Source organism: Rhincodon typus, chromosome 14, assembly GCF_021869965.1.
Source record: "Rhincodon typus isolate 14 chromosome 14, sRhiTyp1.1, whole genome shotgun sequence".
Classification (NCBI taxonomy): Eukaryota; Metazoa; Chordata; class Chondrichthyes; order Orectolobiformes; family Rhincodontidae; genus Rhincodon; species Rhincodon typus.
The window spans coordinates 68563555-68585821 of record NC_063345.1 but is presented as its reverse complement, the minus strand read 5'-3'; the positions used below and the strand labels follow the sequence as shown (position 1 = coordinate 68585821).

Below are 22267 nucleotides of genomic sequence, written 5' to 3'. Positions count from 1 at the left end.
TGTACCACATGCCACAGATTACGCCCAAAGTAAAGCTTCCTCTAAACTGAGAATGAGATCACTGTTTACACTGTCCACATCAAACACTCCAAGGGTAGGTACAGCACAAGGTTAGATACGGAGTACAGCCCACTCTACACTGTTCCCATCAAACACTCCCACGACAGGTATAGCACAGCGTTAGATACTGAGTAATTCACCTGAAGTTAAGGTCATAAATCAGTCATGATATTTTTGAATGGTGGAGCTGGTTGGAGTGGCTGTAGGGCCTAGTCTAGCTCCTGTTTTTTATATTGTTAGGTACACAATGAAATCAAACATCCTTAGGATTGATTTAACACAGATTAGATATACACATTATACACTCCTGCAGCTATAAGAGATTGATTGTTTTTCAAGTCCTCACCTTCTTCTTTGCAGTTTTCCTGAATCGTCTTTTCCGGACATTCTTCAGGGGGCATGTGACTGAAATCGAAGGGAAATGGCAGCACGTCAGTCATGGTAACAAAAGATTGCCATTTGTCACTCAGCATGAGGTTCTACTCTCCTGTGGAACTCCAGAATGATGGTGGATTTGATCCACTTGTCAAAGCTATTTAAACTTTAAATCCACTAAAGATATTACACTACTCTTCTCCAGTCTCCATTTTGCTGCAGCTTCTGTACTGAACAGGATTAGGAAACAGATGCTCTGTTCTTCCTCCTACATTGCTTACACAAGATGTCAGTATAAGGACTGGTTCTGGACAATAATTAGAGAGTGAGGCACTGGAATTAGTTTTAGATTCATAGGATTGTAGAATCCCTGCAGTGCAGCAAGAGGCTATTTGGCCCATCGAGTCAATACCAAATCTCCAAAGAGCATTCCACCCATCGCCATCGCCATCCCCATCCCCATCCTCATCCCCATCACTCCAGCATTTGCCATGGTCCACAGCCTGAACATCTTTGGACTGCGGGAGGAAACCGGTGCACTTGGAGGAAACCCACGCAGACACGGGGAGAACGTACAAACTCCACACAGACAGTCGCCCGAGGGTGGAATCGAACATGGTCCCTGGCATTGTGAAGAGTTGTGCTGCTTCTGTTAAAGTCTACTGCACCTACTATTCCCAGGTGGTATCCCATCAAGTACTAACCAGGCTTGAGTCTGCTTAGCTTCTGAGATCAGGCGTTTTCAGACTATAGTGGTCAGTCAGATAGGAGATGAACCTACGGTCATCTGATTGGTACAGGACTGAGGAGAAAAATGGGTATACAGAATTGGTTACTGGATTATTAGCCCAGTCACATAACCTCTGCACTAGGGCCTAAACATCGAACAATGGCCTGGATTACTGGATTATTAGCCCAGTGACATGACCTCTGCACTAGGGCCTAAACATCGAACAATGGCCTGGGTTACTGGATTATTAGCCCAGTGACCTTCTGAAGAAGGGTCTAGGCCCGAAACGTCAGCTTTCCTGCTCCTCTGATGCTGCTTGGTCTGCTGTGTTCATCCAGCTCTACACCTTGTTATCCCTTAATACAGAATTGGTTCTTGATTGGAACAGTTCTGCTCTAAGCGAACAAGGCATTTGCATTAGTTGGGATTCAGATTGGGTTACTGAGCAAAGACGAGGCAGTGGGATCAACTTGAGAATGAGAACAAGGTCAGACATATGAATTAGGTATTGCTACAGGGCTATCAAGAGACAGCAGGGTAGTGGGATTAGTTCAGGATTGATTCAGATTTATGAATGAATCCCACTACACAGCTCATTCCTGAAATTTGATAGAGATCCATAAGGAAAGAATGAGGTAGTGGGATAAATTCAGGATTGACTCAGGGCTATGGTGACTGAGCAGGGTAGTGGGATTACTTTGGAATTGATACAGGTCTATGAGGAGACATTGGGGCAGTGGGTTTATTGATTGATACAGGGCTATAGGGATTGGATTAGTTTGGGATTGAAGCAGGGTTCTGGGGAGACAGCAGAACAGTGAAACTTTTTCAGGCTTGATACAGTACTATGGGGACAGTGTGAACCAGCTGGATTTGATAGGATTGTCACAGTGCTGTGGGAGACAGCGAAGCAGTGCGATTAGTTCAAGCCTGATTCAAGGCTACTGGGAGAGAGTAGGACTGTGTGATTAGTTTAGGATTAATAGAGGGCTTCGGGAAGAATACAGAGAAGTGAAATGTTTGTATTTCTCCAACAAGGAACTAGCTAACAGATTTAGATAATAAGGTGTAGAGCTGGATGAACACAGCAGGCCAAGCAGCATCAGAGGAGCAGGAAAGCTGACGTTTCCATCTAGACCCTTCTTCCGAAATGGGGGAGGGGAAGGCGATTTGGAAATAAATAGGGAGAGAGGGGGAGGCAGATAGAAGATGGATAAAGGAGAAGATAGGTGGAGAGGAGACAGGTCAAAAAGGCGGGGTTGAAGCCAGTAAAGGGGAGTGTAGATGGGGAGTTAGGAGGGGATAAGTCAGTCCAGGGAGGACAGACAAGTCAAGGAGGCGGGATGAGGCTGGTAGGTAGGAGGTGGGGGTGGGGCTTGAGGTGGCAGGAGGGGAGATTTTGAAGCTTGTGAAGTTCACATTGATACCATTGGGCTGCAGAGTTCCCAAGCTAAATAGGAGTTGCTGTTCCTGCAACCTTCGGGTGACATCGCGACTGGGAGGTGCTGTCGTTTGTTGCGAACCGAGCGTAAGTGTTCCACAAAACGGTCCCCAAGACTCCGCTTGGTTTCCCTGATGTAGAGGAGGCCACATCGGGAACAGCGGATACAGTATACCATATTAGCAGATGTGCAGGTGAACATCTGCTTGATCTGGAATGTCTTCTTGGGGCCTGGGATGGGGGTGAGGGGGGAGGTGTAGGGGCAGGTATAGCTCTTCCTGCAGTTGCAGGGAAAAGTGCCGGGGTGGTGGGGCTGGTGGGGAGTGTGGAGCAGACAAGGGAGTCACGCAGAGACTGGTCCCTCCAGAAAGCAGATAAGGGTGGGGAGGGAAAAATATGCTTGGTAGCGGGGTCAGATTGCAGATGGCAGAAGTGCCGGAGGATGATGCGTTGGATCCGGAGGTTGGTGGGGTGGTATGTCAGGATGAGGGGGATTCTGTTTTGGTTCTTATTGCAGACAGGGGGTGTGAGGGATGAGTTGCGGGAAACGCAAGAGACACGATCGAGGGCATTTTCGACCACTGTGGAAGGAAAGTTGTGGTCCTTGAGAAATGAGGACATCTGGGGTGTCCGGGAGTGGAATGCCTCATCTCAGGAGCAGATGCGGCGGACGTGAAGGAATTGGGAATAGGGGATGGCATTTTCGCAGGAAGGTGGGTGAGAGGAGGTGTATTCCAGGTAGCTGTGGGAGTCGGTAGGCTTGAAATGGATATCGGTTTCCAGGCAGTTGCCAGAGATGGAAACAGAGAGGTCCAGGAAGGAGAGAGAGGTATCGGAGATGGTCCAGGTGAACTTAAGGTTGGGGTGGAAGGTGTTAGTGAAGTCAATGAACTGTTCGAGCTGTTTCCTCGAAGATAATATATCATGTTGTGGTCACTGCTCCCTAGGGCTTTCTTTAGCTTAAGCTCCCTAAACAAGTCTTCCTCACTGCACATCACCAAATCGAGAATTGTCTCATGAGCTCTACCACAAGAGAATAAATCAGGAGTTAGAAAAGGCATGCAAGAAAGACACTATTACAGTAATCATGGGGTCTTCAATACGCAGGTGGACTGGCAAAATGAGGTTGATAGCAGAAATGCTTACAAGATTTTTTTTTTGGAGCACCTTGTGGTAGAGCTCATGAGACGATTCTGGATTTGGTGATGTGCAATGAAGACGACTGGATTAGGGAGCTTAAGGTAAAGAAAGCCCTAGGGAGCAGTGACCACAACATGATAGAATTCACCCTGCAGTTTGACAGCAAGAAGTTGGAATCAGATGTAACATTATTACAATTGAGTAAAGGTAACTACAAAGACACAGGGAGGAGCTTGCCAAGTGTGGACATTGGATGGCTGGAAAATGAGGGACTAGTACTAATGGGGTACAAAGAAGTGGAGGAGGAACTGAATAGGTACTTTGGAAGACACCAGTAACATACCAATAGTAAGAGTGTTGGGGGCAGAGGTGATTGCAGTGGCCATTGCTAAGGTTAAGGTGCTGGGGAAGCTGAAAAATCTGAAGGCGAATAAGTCACCCAGATTGGATAGACTACACCGAAGGTTCTGAAGGAGATTGTAGAGGCATTGGTGGTGATCTTCAGAAATCACTAGAGTCACCAAGGATCCCAGAGAACTGGAAAATGGCTAATGTAATACCCCTGTTTAAGAAGGAAGGGAGGCACAAGACAGGAAAATATAGGCCAGTTAGGTCATTGGCAAGATTTTATACAGTCCTTTATGAAGGATGAGATTGCAGAGTACTTGGAAGTGCATGGTAAAATAGGATTGAGTTAGCATTGCTTCATAAAGGGGAGGTTATGCCTGGGCAATCTGATAAACTTCTTTGAGGTGATAATGAGCAGGTTTGACAAAGGACAGCCAGTGGACATAATCTATTTGGATTTCCAGAAGGTCCTTGACAAGGTGCTGCACAGGATGCTGCTAAATTAGAGCACATGGTGTTAGGGGCAAGCAAACAAAGGGGTGAAGATTAGTGGAAATCCGGAGGATTGGGAAGCCTTTGAAAACCAGCAGAGGACAAGTGGAAAAAGCAATTAGGGGAGAAGATGAAATATGACAATAGCATTACTAGCATGGATGGAGGTTTGGCAGACTGGCAGCAGGCAGAGAATGGGTATAAAGGGGTCTTTTGTGGGTTGGCAGCCAGTGACTAGTGGAATTCCACAGGGGTCAGTGTTGGGACCACAACTATTCACATTATATATCAATGATCTGGACAAAGGGACCGAGGGCATTGTTGCTAAGTTTGCAAATGGCACAAAGAAGATGGAAGGACAGGTAGTGCAGAAGGACTTGGACAGGTTAAGTCAGTGGGCAAAAAAGTGGCAGATGGGATGAGATGTGGGAAAGTAAGAGGTTATGCACTTTGGTAGGAGATTCGAGGCCTAGACTATTTTCTAAATGGGGAAAGTCTTTGGAAATCTGAAGCACAAAGGGATGTGGGAATCCTAGTTTAGGATTCTCTTAAGGTTACCATGCAGGCTCAGTTGGCAATTACAAAGGCAAATGCAATTTAGTTTCATTTCAAGACAGCTAGAATACAAGAATAAGGATGTACTGCTGAGACTGTACAAGGCTCTGATCAGACCAAATTTGGAATATTGTGAGCAGTTTTGGACCTGTATGTAAGGAGGGATATGTTGGGCTTGGAGGGGTACCAGAGGAGGTTTACAGGAGTGATTGCAGGAATGAAGGTCTTGTCATGTGAGAAGCAATTGAGAACTCTGGGTCTGTACTCAATGGAGTTTAGAAGGATGGGGGTGGATCTCATTGAACCTGGAGGTTAGATAGACCTTAGGTTTAGGGTAAAAGTTCGGCACAACGTCGTGGGCCGAACGGCCTGTACTGTGCTGTACTGTTCTATGTTCTCTGTTCTTATCGAATATTGAGATGCCTGGATAGAGTGGACACGAAGGTGGTGTTTCTACTATTAGAACACACTCAGGCCCGAAGGTGCAGCCTCAGAGTAAACAAATAACCCTCCATTACTGCAATGAGGAGGAATTTCTTCAGCCAGAGGATGGTGAATCTGTGGAAGCTGTTGCCGCAGAGGGTTGTGGAGGCTAAATCATTGAGTCTTCTTTAAGAAAGAGAGAGATAAGTTCTTAATTAGTAAGGGGATCGCTGGTTATGGGGAAAAGGCAGGACAATGGGATTGACATCCATGATCCAATAGCAGAGCAGCTTCAATGGGCCGAATGGCTTAACTCTGATCCTGTAAATTATCGTCTTATTCTCTGCTGTGAGCCTCTCACTGACTCCCCAATGCAGCAGTTTAGTCCCAGTATTTCACATTGTAAACTATTCTACATGGACAGCCTAGGTTTAGAACAACAAAGTCTAGAATTATACTGCTGAATACTGCCGCAGCTCCGGCGTATGTTGTGTCGGTGTAGGATAGCCCACTCACTTCAGCCACAATTCTGGTTAAAAAAGCCTGTAGGCTTGTTCATTCTACCACAGGCAAAGCTAGAAGATGCATTTCCTAAGCCTGCCATTGTATGAATACAACGCCAGTATATTAACACCCCCCTTGAATGCACTACACAGCCCCGTGCCAAACAGGATAACGCAACCCCTTGTCAGTAATCTGATTCCCGTACAGTGCTAATTGGGAACGTTTCTCGTTTAATTACCACTCTTCCTATTACTTTCCTGAAGGCCCACAGAAAACCATGGAAAATTAACAGCACAGAATCTGACTGTTCAGCCCATCGCCTCTGTGCTAGCTGAATAAACGAGCCTCCCCATTTTAATCCAACTTTCCAGCACCAGGTCCATAGCCTTGCAGGTTACAGCACTTCAGATGCAGATCCAGGTCCTTTCAACTGAGGTGAATTCCAGACACTCACCAACCTCTTGATGGAAAGATTTTTCTTTTATGTTCCCTGAAAACATTCTACAAACTATCCTAAATTTGTGCTTCCTGGTCCATGACCTCTTCACTAGGTGAAACAGGTTTTTCCTATTGCCTTTACTTTTGCCCCTTAATATTTTGTACACATTGATGAAGTCACTCCTTTTCTATTCTAAGGAAAATGACACTTGCCTACTCAGTATTTCCTCATTGCTGCCATTTTCAAGCCCTGACAACCTTATTGTAAATTCACTCTGCATTCACTCCAGAATAATTACGTCCTTTCAGTAATGCAGTGACAAGAACTGTACACAAACTCCAGCTGCAACCAAATTAATATTTTACACAGTTCTAGCATTAAGCCAAAAGGCTCACAGACACAATGGGCCAAATGGCCTCCTTCTACACAATAAGTTCTGTTTTGCATTCATTTGAGTGGGAGAAGTGAAAAATAGAATTTAACCCAGAGAAGTATGAGGTTCTGTCGGTTTTTGTGTTTAATACATTACCAATGAACAGAAGTGTTCCATATGCTTTCTTCGTCACCTTATCTAAATGTCCTGCCACCTCCATGGACCTGAGGACATGCACTCTAAGGTCTCTCACTTCTTGTACTCCTCTCAATTCCATCCCCACCAACCCCGTTTGTTTTGTTTGCCTGCTTGAATGCATAACCTCACATTTCCCTGGATGAAATTCTATTTGACACTTTTGTCTATTCACCCACACACATCGCCAGAATTGTTACCATGCAGGAGGAGACCATTCGGCACACTGCATCTGCACCAGCTATCTGAAAATTCTGACATAATGCCAAACCTCTGCCTTCTCTCCATAACCACGTTTCTAATTAAATAATTATCTCATGCTCCCTTGAATGCCGCAATTGAAACTGCCTCCAACACAATGCCAAACTACTGACATCATTCTGCAATTAACAGCTACTCTTTTCACTATCATGTACCTGGCCAATTTTAGTGTCATTTACAAATTTCCCAATTATGCCTCATACAATTAAATCAGAATCATTATTACAAATCACAAAAAGCAAGAGACCCAGCACCGAAACCATTGGAAACTATTTTCCATTCCCAAATAGATCCAACTACCTTTATTCCCGGTCACTGATCCACATTCTCTTGGGCTTTTGTTTTTCTGACCAGTTCGATGTGAGACCTTGCCAAATTCCTTTCTAAATCCACTAAATTAACTTCAACAATCCTCATTGTCACCTCTTCAAAAAAGGAAAGTAAGACACAAATTGCCCATAACAGAACCATGCTAACTCTCCCTGATTACTCTGTGCCTTTCTCAGTAACAGTTTATCCATCTCTCTGAATTGATTCAAATAATTTGCCTACCACAGAGTCAGACTAAACAGCATATAATTATTTGGCCTATCCCTCAGACCCTTCTCAAATAATGGTTCAACATTTGCAGACTTCCAATGGTCTGATACCTCAATCGTATCTATTCAGAATTGGAAAATGATCCTCAAAGGATCTATTATTTCCTTTCTGGCTTCCTTCAACAGTCTGGGATACAAATCATCATGCCCAGGCGATATATTCTCTTTCAAGAAGGTTAGTTCCTCCAGTACTTCCCAACGAATACACTTCATTTATCAAAAATTTCACACACCTCCTCCCTATTTAGAACACTTACATTGTCTCTGCCTTCACAAAGGAGAGGATAAAGAACTAATTCAGAAGCCTACTCACATCTTCTGTGTTCAAGCACATGACCATGTACATCTCTGATACCCTTTTCTTAGTTATATTCTTGCTTTTAATGTAGTGACAGAACATATATGGAATTTCTTTGACTTTATTGGCAATAGTTTTTCATGTTCTCTTTGCGCTTTCTGCATCTCAGTTCTTACTGCACCCCTGCATTTTCCATAAAAACCAAAAGAACTGCGGATGCTGTAAATCGGAGACATAAACAGAAGTTGCTGGAAAAGCTTAACAGGTCTGGCAGCATCTGCGGACAGAAATCAGAGTTAACATTTTGGGTCCAGTAACCCATCCTCAGAACTGAGGTTTCTTCTAATGTTCTGCTCCTACAGAGCAAGTCCTACTCAGGCCAGCTGATGACTCAATGCTATTCAAGTGGCCTTTCCCTGTGATAAAGTCAATAAAAGGGCAGATACTTTGAATATGTGAGGCATCACAATCAAGCCTGATGCTTGCCTTGATATTTACAGATGCACTGCATCGATGGAGTCACTGGAGAATAGTCAGGACTAGTAATCCTGCCTGAATATTTTCTATTCACTGCCTAAGGTACTGAGACCCACAATAATTTCTCTATTACTGCATAAACTGTGAGCATAACGTGACTTACTGCTGTGGTTCCACAGGAATTTCTTCTCCTTGTCCTTGTCCTTCTTTTTGTTTTTAGGATCAGCAGGTACAGGTTCCTCCTGTGGAGGGTACAGCTCCCCATCAGTGGAACACACCAACATCTAGAGCAACAGGGACAAGAAATAATGCAGCTGAGACAGTTTTCAATCCACAGAATGTCGCTATGCACTTTAAGACCCTATTTTCTCCTCTGACTGACTCCCTGCCTCGGCATCCCACTCACACCCTTGGCCTCTCATCCTCCCTGGCCGTAGCCATCTCCTCACTCACCCTCAGCCCCCATCTTTCCTTGCCTCCTCAGCCCTGCCACCATCTACGTCGTCAGCCATGTTTCCTTTGGCCCACCCACTACCCAGCAGCACCCAGAGGATAGCCACTCAAGCACAGGGAGAACATGCAAACTCCACACAGACCACAAACGCCCAAGGCTGGAATCAAACCTGTGTCCCTAGTGCTGAAAGGCAGCAGTGCTAACCACTGAGATACTGTGCTACCCCTACCTTTTCGTGGTAAAGGATAAGTGATGTAGTTCCAAGTCAGAATGGTGTGTGGCTTGGAAGAGAACATGCAGACGGTGGTGTTCCCACTGTTCTCATGACCCTGCTATCCATCTCCTGCTAGGTGGTAGTGGTCACGGGTTTAAAATGCATTGGCAGAGGATCCTTGGTAAGTTGCTGCAGTGCATCTTGTAAATGAGGACAGTGCTGCCACTAGGTTTTAGTGATAAATAGCTCAAATGTTGAAAGCGGTGGATGTGGTGCCAATCAAATCGTTGCTTAGATAACAAGGTGTAGAGCTGGATGAACACAGCAGGCCAAGCAGCATCAGAGGAGCAGGAAGGCTGACGTTTCGGGCCTAGACCCTTCTTCAGAAGGTCACTGGGCTAATAATCCAGTAACCCAGGCCATTGTTTGATGTTTAGGTCCTAGTGCAGAGGTCATGTCACTGGGCTAATAATCCAGTAATCCAGGCCATTGTTCGATGTTTAGGCCCTAGTGTAGAGGTTATGTGACTGGGCTAATAATCCAGTAACCAATTCTGTATACCCATTTTTCTGTATACTTTTGAAGAAGGGTCCAGGCCCGAAACGTCAGCCTTCCTGCTCCTCTGATGCTGCTTGGCCTGCTGTGTTCATCCAGCTCTACACCTTGTTATCTCAGATTCTCCAGCATCTGCAGTTCCTACTATCTCTGAAACAAATCGTTGCTTATGCTGGATGGTGTTGAGCTTCTTGAGCATTGTTGCAGCTGCACTCACCAGGCAAGCGAATTACTCAGGAGGTGGGACCTGCTGAAGTAGCCACTGTATTTATATGTCTGGTCCAGTTCCGTCTCTAGTCAGTGGAACCCAGGATGTTGATTATGGAGGATTCACTGATGTAATGCTACTAAATAGCAAGGGATAATGGTTAGATTCCCTGTTGTGGGTGATTGTCACTGCCTGGCACTATTGTAGTGCTAATATTACTTGCCGCTTATCAACCCAAGCCTGGATATTGTCCAAATCTGGCTGCATTTGAATATGGACTGTTTCAGTATCTGAGGAGTCACACATGGTGCTGAACATTGCACAATCATCAGCGAACATCCCTACTTCTGACCTTATGATGGAGGGAAGGTCATTGATGAAGCAGCTGACTCCAGTTTTGTGAGGACTCTTCGATGCACACTTGGTCAAGTGCTGCCTTTTTATTAAGGGCAGTCATTCCCATCTCACCTCTGGGGTTCATGTTTAATACCACTTTCTACTCTGGTCCCATTAACAAAGTCCAGCATGTTGTATGCTTCATTAACCACTCTCTCAACCTGTCCTGCCAGTTTCAATGATTTCTTCTCACCATTACCCTTGGAATAAAAATGAACAAATGACAGAATAAATCCTACCAATAGTAGAAACAAACAATCTCTTGTCTTTCAGAAAAAGGGTCCATGCTGCTCATTACTGCTAGTTCTGATCTGAATCCAGTGTGTGGAACTTTGCTTTTTATTGTGAAAAATAATGTGATAACCAAACCTGACACAGGTCAGCAGTTTTGTAGAACGTCTTCTTATCAATGGTCTTGAGGGATTCAATGATACATGGCAGATCAACTAACTTGGCAGCCAAGGGCTGCTTGTCCACTCGCACAATGCCATGCCGGCCATCCGCTGTGAGAGTGAGAACAGAAACCAGTCTTACATATCTGTACTACTGCATTTACACTCTCCTCCAAATACCCACCCTCAAGTCCCTTTGAGTCTCATAGTTCCGCCAAGATTGAGTGAAGTTGTGGAAGTGAATCCTAAAGTGACACTCAATATTAACACGGTGTTGTTAGAGAAAGAAATTGTTTGCTATAAGCAGCTGTTGAGGCAAACACTGAAACAGGATGTAAAATATTCTGAAGAGTCACACCAGACTTGAAACATTAACTGTTTCTCTCTCTACAGATACTGCCAAACCTGATGAATTCTCCAGCATTCTCTAGGTCTGAGGACATAAGAGGGAACTGGATAAGGGTTTGCAAAGATAGAAATGGATGTGGGGAAAGGCCCAGGTTATATGTTGGTGTCTTCTTTTCCCAGAGGTTAATCTTTAAGGTCGATAATTGGAGATAAATTTAACTAAAAACCAAAAGAACTGCAGATACTGTAAATCAGGAACAAAAACAGGAGTTGCTGGAAAAGCTTAGCAGGTCTGGTAGCATCCGCGAAGAAGAAAAAAAAATCAGAGTTAATGTTTCGGGTCCAGTGACCCTTCCAAGGAACTGTTTTGAGCTTTTCCAGCAATTTCTGTTTTTGTTTGTGACAAATGTAACTGTTGCTGGGAAATCACAGGTTAATAAATGATGGTGAATAGGGATTATTTAAAGGCAAACGGTGCTTGATGAACATGATGGAGTTCTTTAATAAAGTCACCAGAGGCTGATGCATTGTGATTCATGTTGTTTTTGAGAATTTTCAATAAATGTTTGAGAAAGCACCACAGAATGACCTTGATAGCAAAACTGAAGCACAGAGTTTCAAAGGCATAGTGGCTGCATGAATATAAATATATCCAAGAGACACGAACAGAAGGTAATGGTGAAGCAAACACAAAGAATGCTGGAGAAACTCAACAGGTCTGGCAGTATCTGTGGAGAAAGAAACAGCGTTAACGTCTCGTATTACGCTTCCTCAGAACTCATTCTCCTTTTATTTGAGTAGTGGTGAAAGGTTGTTTCTAATACAAGAGGGAAGTGTATGGGGAATGTCCTTCAGGAGTCTGCAACAGGTTCAGTTACTCTTTTTGATGTAATTTAAATGACCTGGGTTTGGCAGTACAAGGCACAAATTTGCACATGATACAAACTATGAATTGTTGTAAACAGTGAGGAGGATAGTAGCAGTCTAACCACAGGTTAAATTTAACATACAGAAGTATGAGGTGATGCATTTTAGAATGAGAGGCAACATCAATGACAAAATACAATTTTAAAGAGGGTGCAGGAACAGACAGACTGGGAGATCACATATACAAAGTGAAGGCCAAACTGAAAAGCTTGTTAAAAAGGCCTTTAAGACTTTTAGTATTATTAGTGGAGTGTAAAACATACAATATAAAACCAAGGACCTTATGCAAAACCTTAAGAGAGCACTCATTCACCCTCAGCTCAGTTACGAACATACAAACATATGATCAAGGAATGAGTGTAAGTCATTCAGCTGTTCCAGCTTGCTCGGCCATTCCATGGCTGATCTGAATTTAACCTCAACTCTATATTCCTGATAGTTTTTCATCCCTTTGATCATCAGCAATATAATCGGCCTCTGCCTTAAACATATTTACAGGTTTTGCATCCACAACCTTTCATGGAAGAGAATTCAAAAGACTCACAAAGAAAAACCCTTAACCCTCAGAGAAATAAAATTTCCTCACCTGTTTTAAATGGAAGGTCCCTTATTTTTAAGTTATGAACCCTAGTTCTAAATTCGCTCACAAGAGAAACATCCTTTTAACATCTACATTCAAGTCCTCTCAGGATCTTTTATGTTTCAATTAAGTCATCTCTGATCCTTCTGAACTTCCAGAGGATACAGGACAAGTCTGTCCTGATAAGGCAATCTGCTCATTCCAGATATTAGTCAAGTAAACCTCTAAATTGCTTCCAACATATTGGCATCTTTCTGTAAATATGCTGACCAGAACTGTACACAGTACTCCAGATGTGGTCTCATCAATGCCCTCTATAACTAAAGCATAACCTCCCTACTCTTGTATTTAATTCCCCTCACGATAAACCATAACATTTCATTAGCTTTCATGATTACTTGCTCTAGCTGCACACTAGCCTTCTGTAATTCATGCATTAGGAAACGCAGATTTCTCCAAATCTGAGCTCTGCAACCTCTCACCATTGAGATAATGTCCTTCTTTTTCATCCTTTCTGCCAAAATGGACAATTTCACATTTTCTAACATTGTAGTCAATTTATCAATGCACTTAGTCTATCTATATCCCTCTGTAAGCTCATTATTGAAATAACTACACAGAGGCTAGTGTCCCCCTCACCAAGTCACCCGTCATTTACACATGCATAGTACTTGACACTGGTTTGCCTTCTCTCTCAGTAAGCAGAATCTGACACTCCTGTTTATATCTATCAGCCAGTGCTCCCTGATTGGACCAAGTTAACAGTTCCAATCAGGGAAGTCAATTTCAATGAGGTCCACCTGGCTGACCTCGTTAAATCACTGCACTTATGTCCTCTTCATAACTCACTTTCCTACCTATAATTTGTGTCATTAACAAATTTAGCCACCGTACCTTTGATCCCTTCATCCAAATCATTTATATAAATTGTAAATAGTTGAGGTCCCAACGCTGACCCCTATAGCACACCACTTGTAACATCCTGCCAGCCCGAAAAAGAACCGCTTAGTCCTTGTCTCTGAAATCTTCCATGCATGCCAATGCATTATCCTCTACATCATAAGCTTCTTTTTTCCACAATAATCTTTGTTTTAGGCCCCTTATCAAATACCTTCTGGAAATCTAAATACAATACATCCGTTGATTCCCCTTTGTTGACAGCACAAATTATTTCTTCAAAGAACGCCAATAAATTAGTTACACAATTTCCCTTTGACAAAAACATGTTGGTTTTCCCTGATTGTCTTGAACTTATCCAAGTGCCCTGTTTTCATGCCGTTAGGAGCATCTAATGTTTTCTCTTTGACAGATGTTAAACTAATTCCAACCACTGATGACATAGGCACAGGAGTAGGCTATTCGGCCTCTCAAGCCTGTTCCACCATTCAATGAGATCATGGCCAATCTATGGCTTAACTTCAGATACCTGTATTTGGCATCCCTTAATACCTTTGCTTAACAAAAAATTATCTGTCTCACATTTAAAATTAATAATTGATCCAGCATCAAATGCTTATTTGTCGAACAGTGTACCACTGTATTTAATATTTAAATATGACCCTGATATGTCTCCAAGTCAGGCAAGCTAACTTTGATTCAGACATACTGGAAATGCTTGAACGTCCAATCATGATTGGCTGTGCAGCTCTTGGTGGCTGAAAAGCACATTGACAATCATTGCCCAGGTGGAAAGGAAGTACCAGGAAATACACAGTAGGCACTGGAACGGGAGAGTAGTAACAGCAGAGGGAATCAAGTTGGAAGAAAAAACTGTTGCCAAGATTGAAAAAACCAGCTTGAAATACAGCGCAGCTTGAAAGAAGAGATAAATGGTGAGCAATTATGAATTATAAGCCAAAAACACTTACGGTGTAGTTCAATGGTCAGTCTGTCCCGGAGGTTAATATTTCCAGATTGTACAGCTCTCCGCACGGTGGCTGCGTGTTCCTGCAGAGAGAAAGCACAGACTGGAAACTATGCAGTGTGCATAATTCATAACCACATTCACACAGACACATGGAACTTCCACAAATCTTCCATCTTATTCAAACTGAAAACAAACATGGAACTGAAGACAACTGAGCCAATAGGTTAGAGAATTCATTGTATGGTTGGAAACGCAGATGGAACAATTAGTGAAAAATGACTAGGGGTGAGACATAACAAGGGATGATCCACAGGGATGTGTATTGGGACCTCAAATGTTTATAAATGACTTGAATTATTATGAAAGGAAATCCACCTACTTCAGTGTACTAAGTTGGTAGGAACAGCAGACCATGACAATGGAAGTAGCAAGTTGCAAAGATGGGTAGAGTAACTTGGCAAAACTGTGGAGTTTAGTTAGATGGAGTTTATTGTGGGTAAGTTTGAAATCATCCACGTTGATGCAGAAAACATAGATCATAAAATTTCCACAGAATGGGATGTACAGAAGTGCAGAGGAGCAGAGAGACTTCAGGGTCCAATGAAAGAAATCATCAACACTTGATAAACAGAGAGAAAAACCTAATGAAATATTAATGAAATATTGGCCTGTATCTCAAAGAGGTTGGAATACAAAGGGTATGAAGTGATGGTTCAGTTGAATGCAGCTTTGACTAGATCCCATTCAGAGTACTACATGACTTCAGTTCTGAATGCTAGCAGAGTAATGAGGATGATACCAAGGCAACAAAGGTCACATTTTTTTGGGCAGGTTGCATAGACTAGAATATAAAAATTAAGCAATGGTCTAATTAAGATGATTAAAGGAGTTGACAGGGTACAGAGAGGTAAATGTCTAATCTTGTGCCACTATCTAGAACAAGAGACTGATTGATATTACAGTTAGGCTGTTCATGCGTAATGTCTAGATGCACTTCTTCACAGACAGGGTGTTAGAAATGATCAACTGTTCTGTTGTAACTGTTGGTCAGCATTCTTATTTTCATAGGTGCAGGTGATGTTTGTAAACTTCCTAGTAAAATGTATAACCTGCCACTTATAGATGTTCAAGTTATTTAATACTCTGACTGTAAGTTTTCCAGTACTGTTTATGTTGTCCTGTATTCTTCCTCAGACACAAAATCCAAACTGAATTACTATGATTAGTGATGAACTCCCAGAACTGATCCTTGCGAAACATGATTTCTGCCTTCCTCTGTTCTGAACAACTTTCCTTGAATTAGCTTTCTAGTTTAGCCAATTTATTATCCATTTAGGTTTTGTCCTGTAACTTCCCATATATTAACCTTTGCCATGAGTCTACCATGTGGTACCTTTTCCGAAGCTGTTGAAACAGATGGCATTTTCTTTACACATTGTGATAATGTCTGGTCTGTGCTGTTTGAAAGAACAGTGGAAGTTCACTCACGAGTAATTGCAACAGTGGATTAGATAAATAGTGCAAAAGGTATAATTTGCAGCACTGTGGGAAAAGAACAAGAGAGTGGGATTACTTGGATAGTTCTTTCGAAGAGACAACACAGGAACAATGGGCCGAATGGTCTCATTATTGTGGTCAAATTCTACTATTACAGTGTATTCCGTTTAATATTTCCAAAGCCTGCATTATTCATTTTCATTCTTAGTTGAAGCCATTAAAAAATCTGAATTGTCACCCCAAGTCTCAGCACATGAACCCATACCTCACTTTATTGAACAGAATGTGAAACACTTACTGATGGCAGCCTCAAAATGTACTGACTCTCTAACTCATGAGGTGCATCCTCTTTGCTCTTTGAGCCTTGCTTCTGTCCTTTGGCTGTAAGAAAAAAAAAATCAGTGCAGCTAGATTAGCTGAAAGCTCACAGTCATTAACATGGAATGAGAGAGAAAGGAAAGCTGAGCAATTCATAATTCTGTCAACAATAAGCTCCAAACCTTCCTGGAGAGAGGGAGTGTGTGTGCATATATGTGAATGTGTTTGAGTGTCTGTGTGTCTCTGTGTGTCTCTGTGTGTACCAGCTCTCTCTGAGATATCACTTACTCGCTGGATACAGTTTACCTGTTTGGTCAATTGCCCTAGATCAAACATGACTAACCACTCACCCAGTACACTCATTTTCTAACTCCCCACAATCATCTTGCAATCCCATTATGAACCCCTGCAATCCCAACCCCTTCATGAGGCTTTGAATCTTCTGCAACCTTCAGATACTGATCTTGGTCAAGATACTCAGTACACCAATTTTTTTGACCCCTCCTGTCTCCTCTCCACCCGCAGCTGCAGCAGTGTCATAGACCTATCTGACTGACTGCTAAACTGCCTCTCAATCTGGCTGGCTAGAGCCTTGGAAGGGAGTCAGAAAGAAATGTCAGCCAGATATTGTTATTAAATTTGGTAGAACCCTTGGGAAGCCCGTCATTCTGAGTTTCCTAATTTCACAGCAATACCTTCTCCACCTCTCCACGCATACTGTGTCCGAGTTCATATTGAATAGCACCCACAGGCTGTGTAAGATCAGTGAACAAGAATAAATTAAACAATGATCCACAATCATTTTCAGCCTGTAGGACTGGGGCCAATTAATAATCCAGGGTACAGGATATTTAGTCCCAGGCACAAACTTTCTGAAAGTCCATAGGTCCATATAGAAAAGTTATGGCACAGTATGAGGCCATTCAGCCTTTTGAGCTGGCAAGGAGTAACATCTAACATATCCTCATCCATTAACCTATTCTTACTTTATAAAAGTCTCAGCATGTTTGTAAGGCATGGCCTTTCTTGGAAGCCATACTGAGAATGTCAGAAGGATCCTTCCCTTTCTAATGATCATACAGCACACCCTTCTTAGGATCATTAGTATTGTCTTTACAGTAGGTAGAGGGCAGGCTGACGGCTGAGTACTTCCCTGATTAAACTTATCCCCGTCTTCATAAAATCAGGACACAATCAGATTCCAACCGAACAGAAAGGTCTCCAACTCTACTGAGCTACAAATAATCATAGAATCCCTACAATGTGGAAGGAGGCCATTTGGTCCATCGAGACTAACCCACCCAGACCCACCCCCCTACCCTATCCCTACAGCCCTGCATTTCCTGAGGCTAGTCCACCTAGCCTGCACATCATTGGACACTATGAGCAATTTAACATGGTCAATCCCCATAAACTGGGGTGAGCCACTGGGGTGAGCAGTGAGCCACTGTGCTGCCCCATATCAAAGAACTTGTATTTACGTAGCATCTATTGTGACCTCAGGATGTCTTAATGCAGTTAACAGTCAACGAATAACTTTTGAAGTGTTGTGGTAATGTAGGAAGCATAGCAGCTAATTTGCACACAGCAAACTTCAACACCAGCAATGGACTAATGACCAAATGATCTGCTTTTCTGTTTTTGCTTGAGAACTCTGCCAATAACTCATCTGCCCTTCAGCCAAACAGTGCCATGAGATGACTTACATCCATACAAGAGGGAAGACACAGGGCTTAGTTTCCCATCCTGTATAAAAGACCAGTATTGTAATAAAGCATTAGGCTTGATTTTTGTGTTTGCATGAGACCTCAACCCGTGGCTTTGTGACTAAGAAACAAGCAGGCTCTCAACACAGGTAATGGACTCCTGCCTTAATTGAACAGACCAATGAACAAGACATCCAAAGGTTGGTAACAGAATGGTTCAAGTGGTACTATGGCAGACATACAAACTTAATGTAGAAGCTCACAGCATTTAAAGTTGTTTTCCACCCACGCCAGAACACCTCATTTCCCTTGATGCTCACCATTAAAATTGTGGACTAGTTATAGCATATGTGGAGGCCATTTACCATAAAATCAACTCAGCTAATCCTGCCTGCCGAGTCTTTTCCCTGTTGTTCTAAAAATGCTCATCTTCAAATAATTATTCAATTCCAATTTGAAAGCCGCAATCTGCCTCCACCATATTTTCAGGTAGCGCATTCCAAATCTTGAAACCATTTTCATATTCCGATAACCCCACTTTAGCAAGGGCATGAAGGCATTGGAAAAAGTTGACAAATGTTATGTTTCCAAGAACAGTTCCAGGGATGTTGGATTTCAGTTTTGAGAATAGATTGGTGAAGCTGGAGATGTCCTCCTTGGAGGACAGAAGGGTATGGAAGATACAGAACGTGGGGAAATAAATAGCAACATCTTGAAAAATTTCCATATTACAGAGGAGGGGCTGCTGGACATTTTAAAACGTATAAAGATAGATAAATCTCTGGGATTCCATCAGGTGTACTCTAGAACACTGTGGGAAGCAAAGGAAGTGATTGCTGGGCGCCTTGCTGAGATATTTGTATCATCGATAGCCACAGGTAAGGTGCTGGAAAACTGGAGGATGGTCAACGTGGTGTCGCTATTCGAGAAAGGTGGTAAGGAAAAGCCAGGAAACTATAGACCGGTGAGCCTGACATCAGTGGTGGTCAAGTTGTTGGAGGGAATCCTGAGGGACAGGATTTACAAGTGTTTGGAAAGGCAAGGATTGATTAGGGATAATCAACATGGCTTTATGGGAGGGAAATCATGTCTCACTAATGATTGAGTTTTTTGAAGAAGCAACAAAGAAGATTGATGAAGGCAGAGTGGTGGACATGATCAATATGGACTTCACTAAATCATTTGACAAAGTTCCTCTTGGTAGACTGATTACCAAGGTTAGAGCGTACGTAATACAGAGGGAACTAGCCATATGGATACAGAACTGGCTCAAAGGTTGAAGACAGAGGGTGGTGGTGGAGGATTGCTTTTCAGACTGGAGGTCTGTGACTAGTGGTGTGCCGCAAGGATTGGTGCGCCGCAAGGATTGGTGCTGGGTCCATTGCTTTGTGTTATTTATATAAGTGATTTGGATGTGAACATAGGAGAAATGCATGTTAGTAAATTTGCAGATGTCACCAAAATTGGATGTGTAGTGGACAGCGAAGGAGGTTGCCTCAGAATACAAGGGGACCTTGATCGGGTGGGCCAACGAGCCAAGGAGTGGCAGATGGAGTTTAATTTAGATAAATGTGAGGTGGGGCATTTTGGAAAGGCAAATTAGGGCAGGACATATACACTTGATGGTAAGGTCCATGTGAGTATAGCTGAACAAAGAGACCTTGGAGAGCAGGTGCATAGCTCCTTGAAAGTGGAGTCATAGGCAGACAGGATAGCCAAGGAGGTGTTTGGTATGTATCCCTTTATTGGTCAGGGCATTGAGTATAGGAGTTGGAAGGTCATGTCGCAGCTGTACAGGTTGCTGATCAGGCCACTTTTTAAATACTGTGTGCAATTCTGGTCTCCTTGCTATAGGAAGGATGTTGTGAAACTTGAAAGGGTTCAGAAATGATTTACAAGGATGCTGCCATGGTTGGAGGGCTTGAGCTACAAGGAGAGGCTGAACAGGCCGAGACTATTTTCCCTGGAGCATCGGAGGCTGAGGGGTGACCTTATAGAGGTGTATAAAACCATGAGGGGCATGGATAGGGTGAATAGCCAAGACCATTTCCCAGAGTGGGGGAGTCCAAAACTAGAGGTCATAGGTATAAGGTGAAAGGGAAAAGATTTCAAAGGGACCTAAGGGGGAAATTTTTCAGAGGATCGTGCAAGTATGGAATGAGCTGCCAGAGGAAGTGGAGGAGGATGGTACAATTACAACATTTAAAAGGCATCTGGATGAGTATATGAATAGGAAAGGTTTAGAGGGATATGGGATAACCACTAGCAAATGGGACTAGATTTATTTAGGATATCTGCTACGAGTTGGATGGAAGGCTCTGTTTCCATGCTGTAGAGCTCTGAGTCTAAGAGCGGGTTGATTTGAGGAGTTCAAATCATGGGGAATCTGGACAGAACAGATTCAGAGAACTACTTCCCATTAGTGGAATAGTCAAGAACCAGACGACAATCAGCACTCAAGATGGTTGTTGGAAACAGCAATGCCAACGCAGGGAATTTGTTTTGCAGCAAGTGGTTAGGATCAGGGATGTCCAAGAGTGGAGGAGGCAGTTTCAATTACGGTGTCGAGACGGAACTGGATATTTGTCTGAAATTAGCATAGCTATAGGGAAAAGGCAGGTTAGTGGGACCAAGTCGTTCCTGGAGAGAGTCATCACAGAACAACAGGTTGAATTGCCTTCTTCTGTGCTATGACCATTCTTCAATTCTAAATCTTTTCTGAATCCTCACAAAAACCTTCTCATCCTTCCTGGATTTTGATACTCAGACTGGACATAAAACTCCAATTGAGGGCAGACTTTTTTTTTTAAAGAAAGGTGTCATAATATCCATGCTTTTGCACTCCAAGCCTCCATTTGTAAAGCCCATTGTGCTTTTTCAGCCAGTGTTTTAATGTACTCTGCCACATTTAATGATCTGTGTGCACATGCTCCCTCAGGTCTCTCTGCTTCTGCAACCTCTTAGAATTGTACACTTTATTTTGCATTACATTTCCACATTCTTCATTCCAAGTTGTTCCTCTTTGCATTTGTCTGAATCAACTTCCTTCTGCTATATGTCTGCCTATTCCACCAGTCTGCTATTTTTACCACTGGAAGTCTCTTGAACAGTGAGAAAGACCACATCTCGTAAATAAATATAAGAACTTGTGAAATTGCATGTTGGACACCCAAGTCTAGGGTCATTAATACAGATCAAGAAAAGTGACAGTCCTAATAGTAACTCCGGGGAAGTACAATTTTGATCTTCAGACTGACAAAGGTTCACCACTGCACTGGGTGACCGCTGCCTCGGCCCCTTTTATGCCATAGGCATCAACCTTGTGGGCAAGCTGGTGATGTGGCTACACAGTTGAGCCTAAACAAACTATTTCCGGTGTCCAGCTACACCTTGTTATCTCAGATTCTCCAACATCTGCAGTTCCTACTATTTCATTCCGGTGTCCCCTGATTTAGCCAGACTTGTGCAGTGTTTGTGGGGGCTGGCCTGGGATGACAGAAACAGGAGGCGGCCAGGACCACAGGTTGAACTTCCTCACCTGTCATCTTCTTCCAGGACACGGATCCTTTCTTATCCATATTCCTCAGGCCCGTCCGTCAATCCATCGACCACAGTGCCCAAGGCTCAGGGACACAGAGACAGCGAGAGTCCAAAGGCCACAGCCCGCTGGAGAGGAGGAGGCATAGAGCGGCCCGACTCTCCTCTCCTGGTACACAGCACTACCCTCAGCCTCGGGAACCTTGTCCCAGGGACAGGCCCAGCCGAGTTCCGACAGCTCCGCGGGGGATGGGGAAGACTATTCCTGCTGCACAGGGTGGAGAGGATGGTTCCGGGTTGTGTGCGTGTGTTGTTAGGCGGTGGGGAGGGAAGAGGTCGAGTGACGGACCGGAAACGGAAGGTAGGGCGGAGCGGAGTGGGAGGCGGGTAAGGGCAGTGAAGGAGAGAGTGGAAGGAGGGTTAGGGGGTAGTGGAAGAGTTAATGAGAAAGGGAGAGTGTGGTCGAGGGGGCTAATGAGGGGAGAGAGTGTGCGGGAGGAGTTGATGAATGGGAGAGAGGAGGGGTTAGTGAGGGAGAGTTTGATAGTGAGCCTGTAG

General features: G+C 43.5%; 1 protein-coding gene across 2 annotated transcripts in view; it reads right to left on the bottom strand.

Moving 5' to 3' along the window:
• The window catches only part of taf7 (TAF7 RNA polymerase II, TATA box binding protein (TBP)-associated factor), a 31840-nt gene extending 9815 nt beyond the window's left edge, over window positions 1-22025 (bottom strand). The window contains exons 1-6 of one of the 2 annotated variants that reach the window (XM_048604860.1): window positions 21711-22025; window positions 16447-16529; window positions 14653-14731; window positions 10907-11040; window positions 8874-8994; window positions 407-465 (exon numbers count right to left, since the gene is read on the bottom strand). In XM_048604860.1, coding sequence (XP_048460817.1) covers window positions 407-465; window positions 8874-8994; window positions 10907-11040; window positions 14653-14731; window positions 16447-16529; window positions 21711-21750 — 516 coding nt within the window. In that variant the 5' untranslated portion in view covers window positions 21751-22025. Of the gene's footprint in view, window positions 1-406; window positions 466-8873; window positions 8995-10906; window positions 11041-14652; window positions 14732-16044; window positions 16158-16446; window positions 16530-21710 lie in introns of those variants that run through there. The other variant, XM_048604862.1, reaches the window with a different exon arrangement.
• Between the last annotated feature and the right edge of the window lie 242 nt (window positions 22026-22267).